We start from the raw sequence: 18,791 nt of genomic DNA on the forward strand, positions 1-18,791 counted from the left end.
AGTCTGAAATAAATACTGAACTATAACAGAAAAACCAACTAGCATATAGTTCAGTATCTACTGTCAGGGATGAATGTCATAACATTCAGTTTGACATTCAAACAGTATGCTATATGCCAGGTCTGTTATTCTCCTGAAAAACAGACTGAAATAAATACTGAGCTATAACAGAAAAACCAATTATTCTATAGTTCAGTATCTGCTGTCAGGGATGAATGTCATAACATCCAGTTTGACATTCAGTAAATCTTGTATTAGCTAATCCTGCAACATACTACTCAAGCATGTAATGACATCAGTCCAGACATCAGAGTACAGTAAGTGTTTTAACACAAAATGCAGCCAATCAAAAACATCTACACCTAGTACTTTCCAAGGGCTCATACAAAACAAAGCATGTTTGATCTCTTCATTGGTAACTTGCTTTTCAAGTTCCTCCATCTTCTCAGGTTTAATTTATGGGAAAGAATACTCAGTCTGCTTCCACTCCAGTCTAGTATCATTCAAGGTGAAAAGCTCTTTGTAATGCGTTGTGAACATTTGTATCACTTGGTTTTCATCATAAATTCAATTACCAGCCTCATTTTCAATCATGACAATATTATTTCTTCTATACGTTGTACAATTTTAAGATGATAATATTTTGTTTTTTTGTCTCCATCTACCAACCATTTTTCCCTAGACCGTTGGAACCACATTTTCTCCTATTTCTTGAGTAGCTCATTAATAACGCGAAAATACATTGTATATTTGCCTTGATTTACACTCAAAAATCGTACCACTTTCATTTATATTCCGATTATTTCGCAAGTGTTCGAGTTATTTTTGCAGGTATTTCAATTCTCATGCTTAAATGAGCAAAGTATAGAAAAGGAAGGAAAAGAAAAAGAAACAGAAGAGAAAACAACAGAAAAGCAGAGAATACAAATTATGTGCATGTGACGACCGTCACAAAGCCTGTCACGACCGTCACGCCCAGCCTTACACGACCGTCACAGGCCCATCACGAACGTCACAAGGCCAAAATCAGCGCATTGAATCTGTCAATAGAAGTGATCCACCATGCCCTTACTTCTCGTTCCTCAGCCACTTTCCCGTGGATTCCTCACTCAACCAAGTCACCCTTATTTCTCTCAACTGCTAAGACCAAAGAGGGGATATAAAAGGATGGAAGTTGGAAACTTATGGGGACGCTTAATTTTTCTCTCTGAAGCCAGCTTTGAAGACCTTTTTCTCTCTGCATTTTTTCACAGCATTTCTATTTTGTCTTTTATTTTTCTTCAGCAACACTATTTTCTTTTACCGTTCAGAGCTTTGATTCTCCCTTTTTCCTTTCCGCTTTTCATTTAGCCAAAGTAGTAGTTTCCTACACTAGGGAACTACTACAATTTATTTAATTTAGTTTAAGCAATTATTTCGAAGAGGCAGAATCCTACCGACCTGTGGAAGACTGCTCAAGTACTTCAACATTCGGTTGTATTCTATTAATCCAATTTCCAGGTTTTTATTCAATTGTTATTGCTTTATTATTATTGTAATCATGTCTGTTTTATTGTTGATCTGTTTATGTTCGTCTGTGTTTGCATTGTTTAACATGTCCGGATAAACTATCGGTATCGGTATGTAACAATTTAATTAGACGGGATTTAATAATAATCGGTGTAAAACTTCTTTTCACAAACAATCTTTTTGGCTGTGGTTTTTAATTTAAATTTAATTAACTTTGTCACAAAAGTGAAAAGCTATTTAATACGATTTTGACACGAGAGTGGGAAATTAACTAAGGTGAGAACCGACAATAACGAGAGCGTGAGGGTCGAACTGGATAGTAAAAACTAGGCATTGATTTTAAAAACAACGAGAGCACTTTAAAAGCAATTGAAACTTATTTATTTCCAAAAAGTATTTTTAACTTCAAATGGGATAGCAAGAGCGTATATTCTGACTTAAAGGTATAGTGTGAATCAACAATCACGAGAGTGTGAGATAAAGCCTTTTAAATAAGTATTTTCTACAAAAAGATATTTAGTGCTTAAATTATACACCGGTGACTTATCGAATCTCTGACGATTAATGCGTTGCATACTGATATCCTCCTATTTATATTTTCTTAAGACTTAACTTCCCTTAAATTTAATTTTATTCAACCAAACTTCTAAAAATCATTCCCTTAGCTAAACATAGTAACGTCGGTAGCATTAGTTTGACCATCGGTCCTTGTGGGTTCGATATCTTTTAAAACTAAAACGACTAAACTATGCACTTGCAGTCAAGTACCCGATAGACTATATTCTACATACAGTCACGAGACGTATCAAGTTTTTGGCGCCGTTGCCGGGGACTGATTTAGTCAAATAGTGTGATTCTTTCGTTGCCCAGTATAGACTAAGGTATTCTTTTCTCTATTACTATGTATCACCCAAATTTTCTCTACGACTATCACTCCCAGTATTTTGAGGAATCACAAGATTCCTATAAATCCAACCTGGAAATATTAATGGAGGATTTCATTGAGACGCAAACTCATTTTAGGATAGAATCTATGATGGAATGTTTTGTGGCTATGCAAACTCTTCAGAATGAAGAATTTAGAAAACAAAGTCTCTATACCAATGAAACCCTTACGCAACTGAACATTGTGGTTGAGTCCCTCGTCACTCGCAATGAGGCATTTGATACTCAAATCTCCCTGCTTGCGCAGACATCTCTAGGACCATTCCCAGAGAAACATGCGGATGTTGTAACAATCACCAGTGAAAAATTTATCGAAAATCCTAAGGAGAGTGATAATGAGGAGGGTTCATGTGATAAAAGAGTAAAGATTGAGAAAGAGCCATTGGCACCACCCAAGAGGGAGGTTGTCAAAGAGGTAGAGAAGGAAGAACTATGTGTTGTTCCTCCTCCCTATAAATCACCAATTCCTTTCCCACAAAGGTCTGTGTAAGTCAAGGTAGACCCCAAATCCGAAAGACATGAAGAGCTATCGAAAAAATATCCACACCAATGCACCTTTATTTGAGACCCTAAACAAGAAGAGAAAATTAGAAGACCATGAAACTAGGGAACCCATTAGTATTAAAAGGGAAAAACCAGACTTTGAGGTGGTGGATGCAAAAATTGAACCTAAGCCTGAAAAGGTAGCTCTCAGGATAGAGCTAGAACCACCACCACAAGTTCAGAAGGACAAACTACCTCGTAGAAGAAAAAGAAGAAAAGGTGACGGATATGAGAAATGAATTGATAAGTGGCCATGGAAATCGAGGATAATTAAAAGTTTGACTGAAAAGTTACTAAATGTCTTAAGAAAATATCCAACTGCGTTAGGCTACAACATCGCTGACCAAAAAGGAATAAGTCCTTCTATCTGTATGCATCACATTACGCTAGAGGAAGATTGTAAAACCTCTAGAGAACACCAGAGAGGGATCAACCCAATCTTAAGTACTGTAGTCAATGATGAAGTAAAGAAGTTATTAGAGGCGTGATTGCAAAAGTTGTGACCTTTGCATGTGACGAGCGTCACATGCAGTGTTACGCCCGTCACAGAGGCGTGACGCCCGTTACAGAAACGCCACGCCCGTCACACATTAAGTACATGATCGTTACACACGACCGTTGCATATGACCATTACGCAAGACTGTTACGTGTGACGACCGTAACAGCCATGTGACGATTGTCACGGATCCAGAAGGCGCGCCTATAAAAACAGGCGCACTTGCTTTCTTCTTCCTCATTTAATCATTCTATTTTCCTTAACCATCCCACTCACACCACTCTTTTCTCCATTAACCCTTTCTTCACATCCTTTTAAGCGAGAAACGTGTGAGTACCTTATAACTCACGAAATCCATCTCTCCCACCAAAACCTATATTTTCATAAACGCACACTAAATGGCCCATCAAGAGAGAGCTGCTCCCGACCTCTAAAATATCGTATTCAGAAATGGAGAAGTCAGCGAGCGACAGAGAGACAACTACCTCAGGTTCTATCAACGTTCAGTCCAAGCTACGAGGTATGTTGATAACGACTGTCTGACGGAGCTGGGACTTTCAGATGGCGTGGAATGGATGCTGAACAACTCCAGTTTGACGCAGCTTTGCACCAACTCGCAACCAACTTATGAGGTGCTGACCTTGGAATTCCTAAGTTCATTCTCCTACATTACCCCTCCTGGTGCAACTCAGTTTCTCACCGGAGTCGTCACATTTAGAATGTTCGGTACCGAGTATTCCTTGAACCAAACTCAAATAGCGCGAATGCTAGGCTTCCGACATGGAGAGGGAGTTCACTGCTGTATCCCTGACGGATGGTCAGAAATAGAATTTGGAGTGTGGCATAGCCTTACCAACATGAACGTCACAAGCTGGGATGCGCTCAACGCAACTTACATTCACAACCCAACTATAAGATATTTCCACCGAGTCTTAGGGCACACGGTTTTCGGAAGAGTCGACACTTATAAGGTAAACTCTAAGGAGCTCTTCTTTCTTCACTGTGTGTTTACCCCGATGGCGTTCAATGCCATCCCATTCCTATTGGCCAACATACATGGTGCATGCATGAGAGGCAGTCAAGCGTTCTGTTTTGGAGGAATCATCACCTCCATAGCACTAGGCCTGAATCTAGGGGATAGGCTCGCCGACTTACCCGCCTTGCCAGCCGAGTTCCTCAACATCGACTATTATCGTTCCTCACACCTCATCAAGGCCAGAGACGACGAAAAATACCATCCTGTGGTTAGGAACAAGATAGTTCGAAGCATCATTATGCCCAACAGGAACCGTACAGATCCGCAAAATATGGCGAATTGGATTTTTGATCAGAACGCCCCTGAGCCCAAGGAAGGAGATCCTAATAATGGAGCAGATGAAGTCGAAGAGGCACTTAACCGAGAAATGCCACAACCACCTCCTGAGTACGCTGAGGAGACATCTTCCCGAGGCCAGCAAAGAAATAAGCGACGACCCGCCACCATGGAAGACATCTACGCTGAGATGTTGTGACACAACCAGAGGATGAAGGAGCTCTAGACAGAAATGATGCAAACAATCCAGCAGATACAGAGGGATCAACACGACTATACAAACTGGCACGACCAGGGGATGGCGGAGCTTTCTGAAGAGATGAGTGCCCTGACACATCGCGTTGATGCCATCCAGGAGTACACTCAGCATGTGGGGTTGGATCCTACCCAACGAGGAAGAAGTGAGCATGCACGAGCAAGAGCCAGAGCGCGCAGAGGCCAACGTCGTGACGACGAGTAGTGATCTTCATGTTTTTCCCTTTTTTTTATATTGTCGCATTGAGGACAATGCTTTGTTTAAATGTGGGAGGAAATCCTTATCTTTCCTTTACTTGTTTCTATTTTTAGCCATAACAAAATTTGTTTGTCTCTATCTAATCATTACCATCGTTCATTCATTTATATCTAATTTGACATAACAAAATTTTTGTTTTTAAGATTAAATGCACACCCTACGAGTATATAGGTTGTCTTACAGAGGTTCTGTTAGGAAACTGAGAAAAATCCAACAAGATTGATACCGTCCCGACACCTTAGATCTCTCACTTTTGCGAGATCAGTTTGAATACCCATTATACCGATACCTTAAGTCTCCGTTCTAGATTAACCCCTAGTAGTTTATACTAGCAGTCAACATCGTTTTAAGCATAAACCATGTGAAGAGTCGATGAATATAAGTGATTGATGCCTACGAATTAAGAAGATCCTTCATACTTTTGCTATCGAGAAATTGAAAAATGAACCATATAAACGGTTGCAAGATACAAAAGGAAGGAACAGAAAAACCCAGCTGGTTGGTTCAGAGGTACCTGGTACTGGACTCGGAAGGGCGAACTACGGTCCGATCCCCCACAACATTCAAATGGGATATATAAAGGGGTACCACACTAGTGTACCAGACCCCGTGCTAAGAAAAGGATCAAAGTCACTAATCGGCTGCTTCACTAAGTGCGTGTGAAGGCAAATGGCTTAATGTGATTGCGCTAGAATAAAACCGGGTGAAATAGGAACGAGAAACACTGGGTTGAGCTATAATAGCATGATTCGAACTGGCTTGTACAAAGGAGAGATCTACGTTAATGCTTATTGCTTGTGTCGTCACTGTATCTTTAGTGTTTTACTTGAGTATCTGTCATCTTAACGAAGTACCTAACAACCATGTACGAATTGGAAATATGTTATGTATTCGCGTTTAACTGGTGTTTTCAGATTTTATTTGCTTGAGGACAAACAAAGATTCAAGTTTAGGGGAGTTTGATAATGCGGAAATACATCGTATATTTGCCTTGATTTACACTCAAAAATCGTACCACTTTCATTTATATTCCGATTATTCCGTAAGTGTTCGAGTTATTTTTGCAGGTATTTCAATTCCCATGCTTAAATGAGCAAAGTATAGAAAAGGAAGGAAAAGAAGAAGAAACAGAAGAGAAAACAACAGAAAAGCAAAGAATATAAATTATGTGCATGTGACGACCGTCACAAAGCCTATCACGACCGTCACGCCCAGCCTGTCACGACCGTCACAGGCCCATCACGAACGTCACAAGGCCAAAATCAGCGCATTGAATCTGTCAATAAAAGTGATCCACCGGGCCCTTATTTCTCGTTCCTCAGCCACTGTCCCGTGGATTCCTCACTCAACCAAGTCACCCTTATTTCTCTCAACTGCCAAGACCAAAGAGGGGATATAAAAGGATGGAAGTTGGAAACCTACGGGGACGCTTAATTTTTCTCTCTGAAGCCAGCTTTGAAGACCTTTTTCTCTCTGCATTTTTTCACAGCATTTCTATTTTGTCTTTTATTTTTCTTCAGCAACACTATTTTCTTTTACCGTTCAGAGCTTTGATTTTCCTTTTTTCCTTTCTGCTTTTCATTTAGCCAAAGTAGTAGTTTCCTACACTGGGGAACTACTACAATTTATTTAATTTAGTTTAAGCAATTATTTCAAAGAGGCAAAATCCTACCGACCTGTGGAGGACTGCTCAAGTACTTCAAGATTCGGCTGTATTCTATTAATCCAATTTCCAGGTTTTTATTCAATTGTTATTGCTTTATTATTATTGTAATCATGTATGTTTTATTGTTGATCTGTTTATGTTCGTCTGTGTTTGCATTGTTTAACATGTCCGGCTAAACTACCGGTATCGGTATGTAACAATTTAATTAGACGGGATTTAATAATAATCAGTATAAAACTTCTTTTCACAAACAATCTTTTTGGTTGTGGTTTTTAATTTAATTTTAATTAACTTTGTCACAAAAGTGAGAAGCTATTTAATACGATTTTGCCACGAGAGTGGGAAATTAACTAAGGCGAGAACCGACAATCGCGAGAGCGTGAGGGTCGAACTGGATAGTAAAAACTAGACACTGATTTTAAAAACAGCGAGAGCACTTTAAAAGCAATTGGAACTTATTTATTTTCAAAAAGTATTTTTAACTTCAAATGGGACAACAAGAGCGTACATTCTGACTTAAAGGTATAGTCCGAATCAACAATCATGAGAGTGTGAGATAAAGCCTTTTAAATAAGTATTTTCTACAGAAAGATATTTGGTGCTTAAATTATACACCGGTGACTTATCGAATCCCTGACGATTAATGCGTTGCATACTGATATCCTCCTATTTATATTTTCTTAAGACTTAACTTCCCTTAAATTTAATTTTCTTCAACCAAACTTCTAAAAATAATTCCCTTAGCTAAACATAGTAACGTCGGTAGCATTAGTTTGACCATCAGTCCCTGTGGGTTCGATATCTTTTAAAACTAAAACGACTAGACTGTGCACTTGCAGTCAAGTACCCGATAGACTATATTCTATATACAGTTATGAGACGTATCACTCATGCATCTCATTTTGAAGTTTCTACTCAATATTAGTTAAACCTCAAATATTACGCCTAGTTTGGATGCTCTTCTGAATGCCTCTAATACAATGCACAGTTTCCTTCTTTTGTCTATGTTGACAAATCCTTTCAACTGTCGAGCCAAGGAAACATTTTATCTGTGCAAGAGCTCCAACTCTCCATATGAAGATTCAAGAGCTCGAGTCCTTTCTTTTAACGTCCTCGAAAAATGTACCACATGACTACCAATAATACCAAAAAGGTTGAACGAAGGTAAAACTTTACATAATCTTATAGAGAAGCATGAACTTTCTATAATTCCCTTAAATAAGTATCCCGTTGGGATGCCAAATTATTTACAGTCCTCTCCAGCCGAACCCTTTCCTCACGCGCCCGCCCGGACCAAAGAGCTTCCCAATAGTCAGATCCAGCTAGGAACGAGACAAAGCGTACAACTCGTCCTATAAGGATTGTCCAAAGAGGCTGGTGAAAAATGCCCAGTCATCATCAAAGGGAGAATCGTACCAATCATGAGAAGGGTCAGGGCAAGAGTTAGGATTCACATGCAAATCAGAAGAGAAAGAAGATTTGTAGCAGGGCTAGGTGGTTATATCCCCCGCTTTAAGACACAAACCCTTACTTCATCCTCCACTACACTTGCACAAAAATATAATCGTTACTCCAAGATAAACATAATGAAGGGAAATCAATAGTAAAGAATATAAAGAACGTCGAACTTACAAAAGGCAGCCCGACGAACTTCATGAGAATGGACTCCATCAACAAGAAATATTTATCAGACGCTTCTGGCGCTTCTTCTCAACCTCGTACGAGGGGATCACACCCCTTACATAACCCAAACAATTGTCAAACTCTAACAACTTCTTCTTATGTAAGGAATCTTCGACGGCAAAGTCATTTTCTTTATAAATATATGATCCGTTCTCCAAAAGAAAGTGTTTAAAAATGGCTTGCATTTACCTTTCACTCCTAGCTCAGTCACACAAACGGTCGCTGAGCCTCGGGAAGAAGGGGGTGACAAAAAAGAATTGGTCCATGAAAGAAGGTGGTTCAGGGAAAGCTTCAAAAGTTCGTATTGTCAGAACCAAAAGAACCAAAACCCACCCTCTTGGCCTAACTGAAGTGCTTCGATCATAGTGAAAGATATGAAAGAATAAGATAATGGATGGTTTTCCCTTCGGATAATCACACCATTGCTGATAAGCTTTAACGTACGCCTAAATGGTGGTATGAAGTTGAGATAAAGCCACCATTAAATAGTTAAGAACATCCACTTTAAAAGCGATAAAAGGCAAACAAACCCTACGAGATGAAAAGAGATACTCATACAGAGGAATTGTACAGTTACCATACTCATTACAAATTCAGTCTTCGCCACTGAGAATGGTAAGCCCCCAAAGTGACGGTTCACCAATGTTAGAAAAGGCCCCACCTAAGTTCCCTTTTTTAGTGAAGATTGAGACCGTTGAAGAGAACACGAAACCTTCCCAAGGAGAAAGAGGGTTCACTGAATTCTTTTTCAGGGTTTTCCGAAATCTCTTTGCCATATCACGATAGCAAATTAAAAAAGAAATAAAGATATGCTTTAAAGGAGAAGAAGAGACAAATGATTAAAAAACAAGGGGAAGAAAAACCTAGAATAAAAGTGACTCTATTTCTTCCCACATCTATGGACTAGCCTTACTAAACAGAAGGTGTTTCATCAGTCACTTCTCCTGCACGTAATACTTCAGTTTTCAGTTCCTTAGAAATATCATAGTCACTCCTTCAAAAGACATTAGAAATTATAAATTAGGTGAAGTAAATAAAGTATGGCCGATTACCGATGTATGAGAATCCTTCAAACACCCGCGCCTATTATTTAAACGCGAGGGCTTAGAGGACAACTATTGTAGGCCGACCATATCCTCTATTATTCGACCACATATTCAGAGATCCGAGCACCATAAGGAAAAGAATCCCCTGTTTGCTCTGAGCCAGGCATGTCCCTTTTTTGAACTGGTCATCACAAGGCGTAACATCTTAGATCCAATTCAAAGTATTTAATGAAGCTTATGGAATGTCTCTCGAATGAACCTTCGGTAATCTAGAAATAGGAGATCATACCGTCCAATGCATCTAATGGTCTTCCACATTCTACATTGATAATTGAACGAGTTAGTTATTCTGCCCCTTATATATGCGGATGGCGCTATTTCAGGCAACAAGTTTCAAACACAATTTAAATACTCTCTCATAGTTCACATAATGACTTGAGCATTGAAGTGCTGATCTTGTAGGTGCACCCCCCGCTCCGTCGCGTCGGAAACTCTTTTCAACCACAACTTCCACGATTCTCCGTATTTCTGGTTTCAGTACGGAACAAGTGTTATTTTTAAAATTTTACCGGGATATGTGAGTAATTCATGGCGTGTAATGAACTCTATATAAAAAAGGGAATTATTAATCCCACCGTAAGAGGTGAAAAAACATCCTATAAAAATTTGAAAATGCTCTTTTGATTCTAAAAACACATCTCCGGACACACCCTATCTCATGCACATACAATTCATTTGTTTTAAGGCACACTCCAATTTTATAAATAAATTTATTTCAAAAATGCATTTTCGAAGAATCTTCAAAAATACACTTCCATAAATTTTTAAGCCTCCTATCTATGATATGCTTTATGTTTTTAATCTTTGAATCTTCTCATGAACTTCTCTCCACCTGTCCCTTGTTTCTCTAAATCCAATGGTTAAGAAATAATAAAATGTAATGATTTAGAGGAAAGATAAAACCAGAAAGTAATCTAAAGGCTACATTTGTGCTGTTTTAAGGCAATAGAAAATAATTTGAAAGGATCCAAATCCATGTTTTTACTATTTTCTTAAACCTCAGGCTATAGTAAAATTTAAATTTCAACTATAATACCTTTATTTGCGGGACACTAAACCTCATGGCACGTTGGCCTGCAAGACCTGTTAAATAATGGTCCATATATTTAAAGACCATATATGTGCCACGTTTGTATTTGTTGCCATTTGTGCAATCCCAACACAATCTATAATATAAGAACATTACTTGTTATGGATATCTGGTTTTTGATATGTTTTCTGTGATGAAGAGTTGGATACGCTAAAAATGAACGAAATGGAATGGAGCGGAACAAAATAAAATAAATATGTCATTTTATTGTTTGAGTATTTGATAACGGAATATAGTAATTTTAAAATTTAAAAAGTGATGGAATATGATCGAATGTATTCCATCATGTTTCATTCAATTTCATCAATTTTTAATTAAATCAAATAATAAAATATGAGTTTATATCATTCCGCTCCGCTCTCATTCCGCTCCGCTCCAAACATAGATGTACAAACTTGAGCATTCTCAATTATTTTGAAACAATTTTTAATGTGATTTCACCATATTTTGAAACAGTTTTTGATGTGATTTCACCATTTAATTGTCATGATTAGGTCTTCTCGAGCAAAGAGTGAGGTTCAGATGTAAAAGTAAATGAAAAAAAAAATTAAATGGGATAACTTATACATTATTCATATGATACGACATATATTTCATATCATATATTTTAATCAATCATTGCATAAAATAAAAAAATCTTTAATTTATAACATTTCTTTTGTATATTTGGATTTCATTAAACCTTATAAATGGATAAAGTTATTGATATTTGTTTATATAACGTTTTTTACAAAAAAAAAATATTATATTACCTACAATTATGGCTTAAGAAATTATGGAAAAGTAAACCAATTTTAATAATCAGTAACTATATATAAATAATTACTTGAGAGTTAAAGGGGAATGAAAAGTCATTAAAAAGGGAGATAAAACATATTAGAAAAATATTAGATTTTTTTTTTCAAATATAAGACATTAAAGACACTTAAGAATAATATTGAAACAAATACAATAAAAATATAAATCATTTATTAAAATTAATACAATTAAAAAATATGTATTATTGATTGAAATTTATGCAATTAATAAAATAGTTAAATAAATATAAAACACTAAAAATATAAAAAAACAAAGTTATTATAGGTAAAAAATCCTAAAAATATTTTTTAAACAAATATCAATAGTTAAACAAAGTTATTGCGGGTAAAAAACAAAGTTATTACAAAGTTATAAAATACCATAAATATTAAAAAATACTAAAAAAATATATTTAATAAAAATAAATATAAAAAAAAATTATTATGGGTAAAAAAAATAGAACGTCTATTTTTACTATGCAACTATAGCATAACCAAATAATATTTTTAGTTTAAAGAAATCATAAATTATCAATTGAAATAAATTATAAAATATAATTAAAAATGTATGTCATTTAACAAAGTAATATTTACTTACGGGCAAAAATACATTATTGATTTAAATATTTTTATGTTGATTCAAATATATAAGTAATGCCATTTCAAAATTAATATTTATATATGAGAAAAAATTCATTGTTGATTAATTTATTTATATATACGGAAAAAATATTATTGTTTTAAACGAGAAATTTTTTAATTGTTTCAAATATTTAATACCTATTAATTTATTGATTATTTTTTTAAATATGTGAAAAGATTAATAAAAAAATATTATTGTTATAAATGAGAATAATTTTATTAAAATACAAAAAAAATTATAACCGGAAAACAAAATTATTTATCAAAGTATTGAATAATAATGGAAAAAAGTTTATTCTTGATTCTAATATTTTTGTAACTAATGTCAAAACAAAAATATTATTTATATAAATAATAATATATTGTTGATTCAAATATTTTTATATATGAAATAAATTTAGACAATAATTTATTGTATCTTTTAAATATAATAATCTTTTTGGTTAAATAATTTAATTTTTTTAATATTATTTTTATTATATTTTGAGAAAAATGCACGTACCATACCGGTATTCGTGCGAACGCACAACTATCCCACAAATTAAAAATAAAATGAGTTAGGAAAGTAGTAAAAACATTGAGCATAACATATCATATGAAGAAGGTTTAAGAATTTATAGAATTATACTTTTGATACGAAAGAAGTATATTCGAGGAGATACTATAACATAAATTTTTGACTTTTTTTAGTTTAGGAGTTTCTGAAAATACATTTTAGACTCTCCAAATATGTATTTTAGATTTAAAAAATTTATTCATAAAATTGAAGCGTGATTCAAAAAACTAATAAATAGTGTGTATGAACTATATTCAAAGATACATTTCTGGATTATAAAAATATTTTTGTTTTTCACGAAGGTGAGGAAGAAATCTTTATAGTGCGTTAAAATAAGGAGATTTTTTAATGCATCCGATATGTTTCTTAAACACCACACAAAAATACTAAAATACTCTTTAGATTTAGGAGATTCATATCCTGAAGCATCCAAAATCATTCGTTTTTTAGTCACATCCCAGTTTTATAAATAAATTTATTTCAATAATGCATTTCCAAAAAGTTTTCGAAAATATATTTGCGGAACCTACTAAAAAACAGAAGGCTATAAGGTAATAGAACCCGTTGAACCAAATGAAAATTAGAAAAGAAATAGACATCATATTTCAAATAAGGCAGTAGAACTCTATATGAAAATATGACATTGAAACATGATATAAACGGAGTCGATGAAGACAACTATGCCGTGGTTGATAAATATCAATATGAAGATCATAAAACTCTAAAAAAAAATAAAGTAGCTCATAGAAAAATCAGTTAAATTCATCGTATCTTTAAACTATTATGCTTTTTAGACAGATATAATTGAATTCAAATATTTTTAACAATCCAATAGTTATGGTTCTATTAAGTTATAGACTTTCTTTTTGGTTCAATAGATTTTTGAAAATTCATTTTTGAATTTTCTTTAGAAATACATTTTAAAAATAAATTTATTCATAAGAATTGAGATATAACTCAAAATAAAATAAAATACATATATATTGACGCGTTTGAAAATGTAGAACATTTTAATATTTTCGTGTCATACAAAAAAAACATATAAGGTGCATTAAAAAATTCTCTAAAATAAATTATTATTGAGCCCAATTCCATAACCAGCCCACACTCATATTCATTTCAAGTTGACAAAAAAATATTTTTCATTCACTGTCTCCGAAGCAAACAAGTCTCTCATTTCTGAATCCCTCTGTCAAATCAAACGGAACAAACAACACTTCTTCTAACTTACAAACTGAGCAAGTTACAACCGCCGTCAATGGCGTTCCGTTCTCTTCTCTCTCTCATCAAACAAAGGTAAACCAAATTCCTTCTCTCATCTCCAATTTTCCAAATACCCAATCAGATTCAAATTGTTAGGTATTATAATCATTATTATCATCTAAATTCACGCAACTTCAATTAACAATTATGCAGAAACAACAACGCTTTAATCAACAATGGTTATCACAATCATCGTTCAGCAAGATTTGTAACTTCCGGTGCTGTGAGTAATGATTACGACGAAGAGACGTCAACCACTGCGGAGGTTGATGATGATGATCTAAGAAGCAGAATCTTGCGGCTGAGACTCCCCAAACGAAGTGCTACCAATGTTCTTCAGAAATGGGTTCTACAAGGGAATTCTATTCCTGTTTCTCAGCTTCGTGATATTTCTAACGAGCTTAGAAGCTCTCAGCGTTACAAACACGCTTTGGAGGTTTGTTTTTTTTCTTTTCTTTCTCTTTGAGATTTAGTTGAGCTTAATTATTTGCAATGTTCTTCTGAGACCATTTAGGATAGCTTAATTCAGCTTATTTCAATAGCTCTTTAGGTCCATGTTTAGTTTCACCTTTAGGCTTTGTTTGGATTGATAGAATCCGAGTGGAATGGAGTGGTATGGATTTACCACCGTATTTCTTCCCCTTCGATTTGGGCGGAACGAAGAATTTGCCTTGTTCCGTCCTAAAATTTCCAAAGAAATCTTCATTCCGCTAGACTCCATTTTGCTTCTCTCTGCACCGTTATGCTCAGTTCATTTTATGAAATCCAAACATAGGCTTAGAGCACTCAAAATTGAGTATGGATGTATAAAATTGATTTTAACATGTTTGGGTGGTTTGGATTAAAATTGATTTTGCTTGATTCTAACTTAAAGTAGGATTTGTAATTTTTGAGTTCAAAAGTGATTTATATTGAAATTTATTGTCTAGATTAGTTTTACCTTAGGTAAATGTATGCATACATAAATCACTTAACATTTAAGTCACTTTAAATTATAATCAATTCTCTCAATTCATCGCAAAACCATACACACTCTAGGATAGTTTACGAAAACAACTTATAATTTATATGAAAATAGTTAAACTTTATTTGATTTTTTTGTTCTAGAAGTATTTTACACATAAACAATTGAACATTATATAATAAGCACTTATTTATGCCATATTTCCAAACAGGCTTTCATTAGATGCCGGTTTTAATGAGTTCTGAAGTTTTTTCAGGATATTATAGCTCTGTGATTGTGAATTAGGGATAATTTCTGGAAGTTGTGTAAGATAAATTAAAAAAACCTTTAGAAGACATGAAGTAGTAGCAGATCATATAAGTTTTTGGATTTTTTTTCTTTTAAGATTATGTTTTTATTCTTATATGAACAAATCAAGACTGTTACTGAATCTTCACCATGGATTATTATTAGTTTTGTAAGGTTTGTACCCCTAAAAAGGTTTTGTTAGGTTCATAAAGAGAAAGATTGCAAGGTGGCTACCAAATCAATAGTTTTGTAAGGTTCACAAATTAATAGTTGATTACTCAGTTCCGGAATGCCTTTAATGCCTCTGATGTTGTTAAGCACTAAGGGCCTCAGTTAAATTCGAGCGAATATGATACCGTTGCAGCACCAAAGAAGTTTACTGTATTGATATAATTTTGAATTAATGTTGTTTGAGTATTCCTGAATGTTTTTCTGATTCATGTATTAGCTTTATATATTATTTTTGCTCTACAAAACGGTCTCAAATACATTCACTGGTTTCTGAATAATGTTTCAAGTCTTTTCTAGTGTTAAGTTTGCATTGGACTTGAAAAGTTTTATTATGAACGTGGCTATTGTCGGTTGGGGATATATGGCTTCACAATTTATTTTACTGTTGATGATTACAGATATCAGAATGGATGGTTAGTCATGAAGAATACGAGTTATCAGACTCTGATTATGCAGACCGCATAGATTTGATGACCAAGGTTTTCGGCATTGATGCTGCAGAGCGCTACTTTGAGGCTTTACCACTTGCTGCAAAGACATGTGAGACTTACACCGCCCTCCTCCATTCTTATGCAGGAGCAAGAATGACTGAAAAAGCCGAGGAACTATATGAAAGGATAAAAGATTCAAACCTCCCCTTTGATGCCCTTACTTACAATGAAATGATGACTCTTTACATGTCAGTCGGGCAGGTTGAAAAGGTCCCGTCAGTTGTTGAAGACCTCAAACAACAAAAGGTTGCTCCGGATATGTTTACTTATAATCTATGGATAAGTTCATGTGCTGCTTCTCTTAATATTGGTGAAGTTAGAAGGATTCTTGAAGAAATGAGTGACGGTGCGGGTTCTGATGAAAGTTGGATTCGATATTTGAACTTGGCCAACATATATGTTACCGCGGGTCATCTTGATAGTGCAAGTTCAAACCCACTTGTCGAGACCGAGAAACAGATCACGCAAAGTCAATGGATAACATATGATTTCTTGATCATTCTTTATGGCGCGATGGGAAATAAGGATAAACTTGATCATATATGGAATTCATTGAGAATGACGAAACAAAAAATGATTAGCAGGAATTATATCTGCATTCTTTCTGCATATCTGATTCTTGATCACACAAAAGAAGCAGGTGAAGTTATTGATCAATGGAAACAATCGACTACCACAGATTTTGATACAAATGCTTGTAAAAGGATTATGGATGCTTTTACAAACATTGGATTGAATGAAGTAGCAAACAATTTGAATTTGATTCTCATAGAGAAGAATCTCAATCCAGATCCAAAAATAACTAACTAGAATTTATTTGGGTTTGATTATGAATTAGAGTATACAAATTTGAGATCAACATTGCAAGCTTCAGCATCAAACTATACAATTCGCTAATACATCTCGAATGAATAATCTGCAATGTAAGATTCTATTGCTTTTGTGGACATGTTATTAATTTCTTATAACATTTTTATGTTTCACTTGGCTAGCATCTAGGCTGTTATCAGAGCATTCAAATTTTGGAGTTAGTTTCCTGGAATTCTAGTAGTAATGCTTCTGTAATCATATAATTTACTCTTATATAATCAAATGGTTTCATTACATTACACTCTTCAAACAAATTAACCAGAAACAAAAACACATTGATTTGATTACAAAAACAAATTCCACAATTGGTTCAACACTAGACACACTATCTTACATTGATGCAAACATAAATACTGATTAATTAATAAATATATACAGAGTTTAGTGTTTTGTTAGCAAGATTTATATAATCAAGCACTAATTTCATCTTCTGGGTTCAATTTGGATGGTCCCAAATTGGCAACATGAAACTGAGCTGCATACTTGTTAGATGCAGCTTCCATCAATGGTGGCTCATTCAGGAATGCCCAACTACTCTTTGTCCACCTGCACTCAAATTTTTATTATTCTAACCATATAGTACTAAATTAATTTGATTCAATTAATATAATAAAAGGGTAAATTAATTTACCATCCATTTTTGTTGATAAGTTGCTCCAAATTTGTGTCAAGTATGGACATATTAAAGGAGTCCCTTATGTTGGTCGCAGGCATAGTCATTGATTTCTTAAGCTTCTTTTCAAGATCATTGTCTCTGCTAACCTATTCAGGTTGCATCATAAACACACAAGACAAAGAAAATGTTAAGAAGAAAAAACTAAAGAAAATGATAAGTGGAGATTTGAATATGAAACCTGATCAATAGTCTCAGAGAGATTGGAAATGGCTCTAAAGTGTTCTTCCTCTATCTTCTTCTTTGATTTCCAATAAGCATCAATTTCGTTTTTAGTAAGTGACAAATTCCTTTGAAGTGTGGCTGAAACAATAAAAAGTTTTTCCTCATAAGAAATAATTAGATTCTTAAATGGTATATTATCCACAAAATAAAAGCTTAAGCACAAAGCATATGTTATAAGTGTGATATATTGTTACTATATGGTAACCTGATTTAGGATCAATGGAGGAAGAACCCCATCCTGCCATAAGAGAACCCATTTTTGTTGCTTGATTAATTTCTCTGTATAAAATCACAATGCAATTTCTAAATGTATAGATCACAATCACAATCCATTGAATTTGTAATGTTGTTAGCCTTATTATTATACTATATAATGTTAGTGGGGAGTGTGCTGCTATTTTCTTTAGGACTTATCCTTTCTTTATATTCAATGCGTAATAATGAACGGATGAGATGGGTCCCGCGGATCCCATTCCCATGGTGAAGAATGTTGATTAGGTGCTAATTTTAAAAAATTGATTTTAATTAAAAATTAATTAAAGATAAAATGACTTCAACTAAGCTTGTGTATTTGTTTATGCTGTGAAAAAAATTTAATTACGAGTAAATTAATTCTATAAAATTGATTTGAGTTAAAAATGAGATTTTTTTTAAAAAATAACCATTTTCAATTAATTTTCTAAAATAATTATAATTTCAAATAAAATATTAAATTAACAATGTTTCAAAAAAAATTCAAAGACAAGGAGTAGCCATGCATGCTGGCGCATGCTTTCATTTGTTGTACATAAACGTCATTTATTGTGACACATGCTTATTGGATACGTCATTGCATATTGCATGTGGCGCATGCATGCATCCTTTAGGAGCATGTGCCATATGCAGTAAAGCTTTGTTTATGATTTCTATATATACCTCAGCCACTC

At 34.5% G+C, this 18,791-nt stretch overlaps 2 protein-coding genes across 2 annotated transcripts; one reads left to right on the forward strand and one right to left on the reverse strand.

The window, feature by feature from the left end:
• Window positions 1-13,986: 13,986 nt before the first annotated feature.
• Window positions 13,987-17,201, forward strand: LOC127096660 (pentatricopeptide repeat-containing protein At5g09450, mitochondrial). Its single transcript, XM_051035209.1, has 3 exons — window positions 13,987-14,156; window positions 14,277-14,559; window positions 16,005-17,201. Exons 1-3 carry the CDS (start codon window positions 14,119-14,121, stop codon window positions 16,905-16,907), a joined length of 1,224 nt encoding a protein of 407 aa, XP_050891166.1. The 5' UTR covers window positions 13,987-14,118; the 3' UTR covers window positions 16,908-17,201.
• On the reverse strand, window positions 17,149-18,278 carry LOC127096661 (uncharacterized). The gene is made up of 4 exons (XM_051035210.1): window positions 18,071-18,278; window positions 17,822-17,943; window positions 17,599-17,729; window positions 17,149-17,513 (listed from the first exon to the last, which is right to left on the reverse strand). The coding sequence occupies exons 1-4, from the start codon at window positions 18,120-18,122 to the stop codon at window positions 17,378-17,380; spliced, it is 441 nt and encodes a 146-aa protein (XP_050891167.1). The 5' UTR covers window positions 18,123-18,278; the 3' UTR covers window positions 17,149-17,377.
• Between the last annotated feature and the right edge of the window lie 513 nt (window positions 18,279-18,791).

This window comes from Lathyrus oleraceus, chromosome 6 (assembly GCF_024323335.1).
Source record: "Lathyrus oleraceus cultivar Zhongwan6 chromosome 6, CAAS_Psat_ZW6_1.0, whole genome shotgun sequence".
NCBI lineage: Eukaryota > Viridiplantae > Streptophyta > Magnoliopsida > Fabales > Fabaceae > Lathyrus > Lathyrus oleraceus.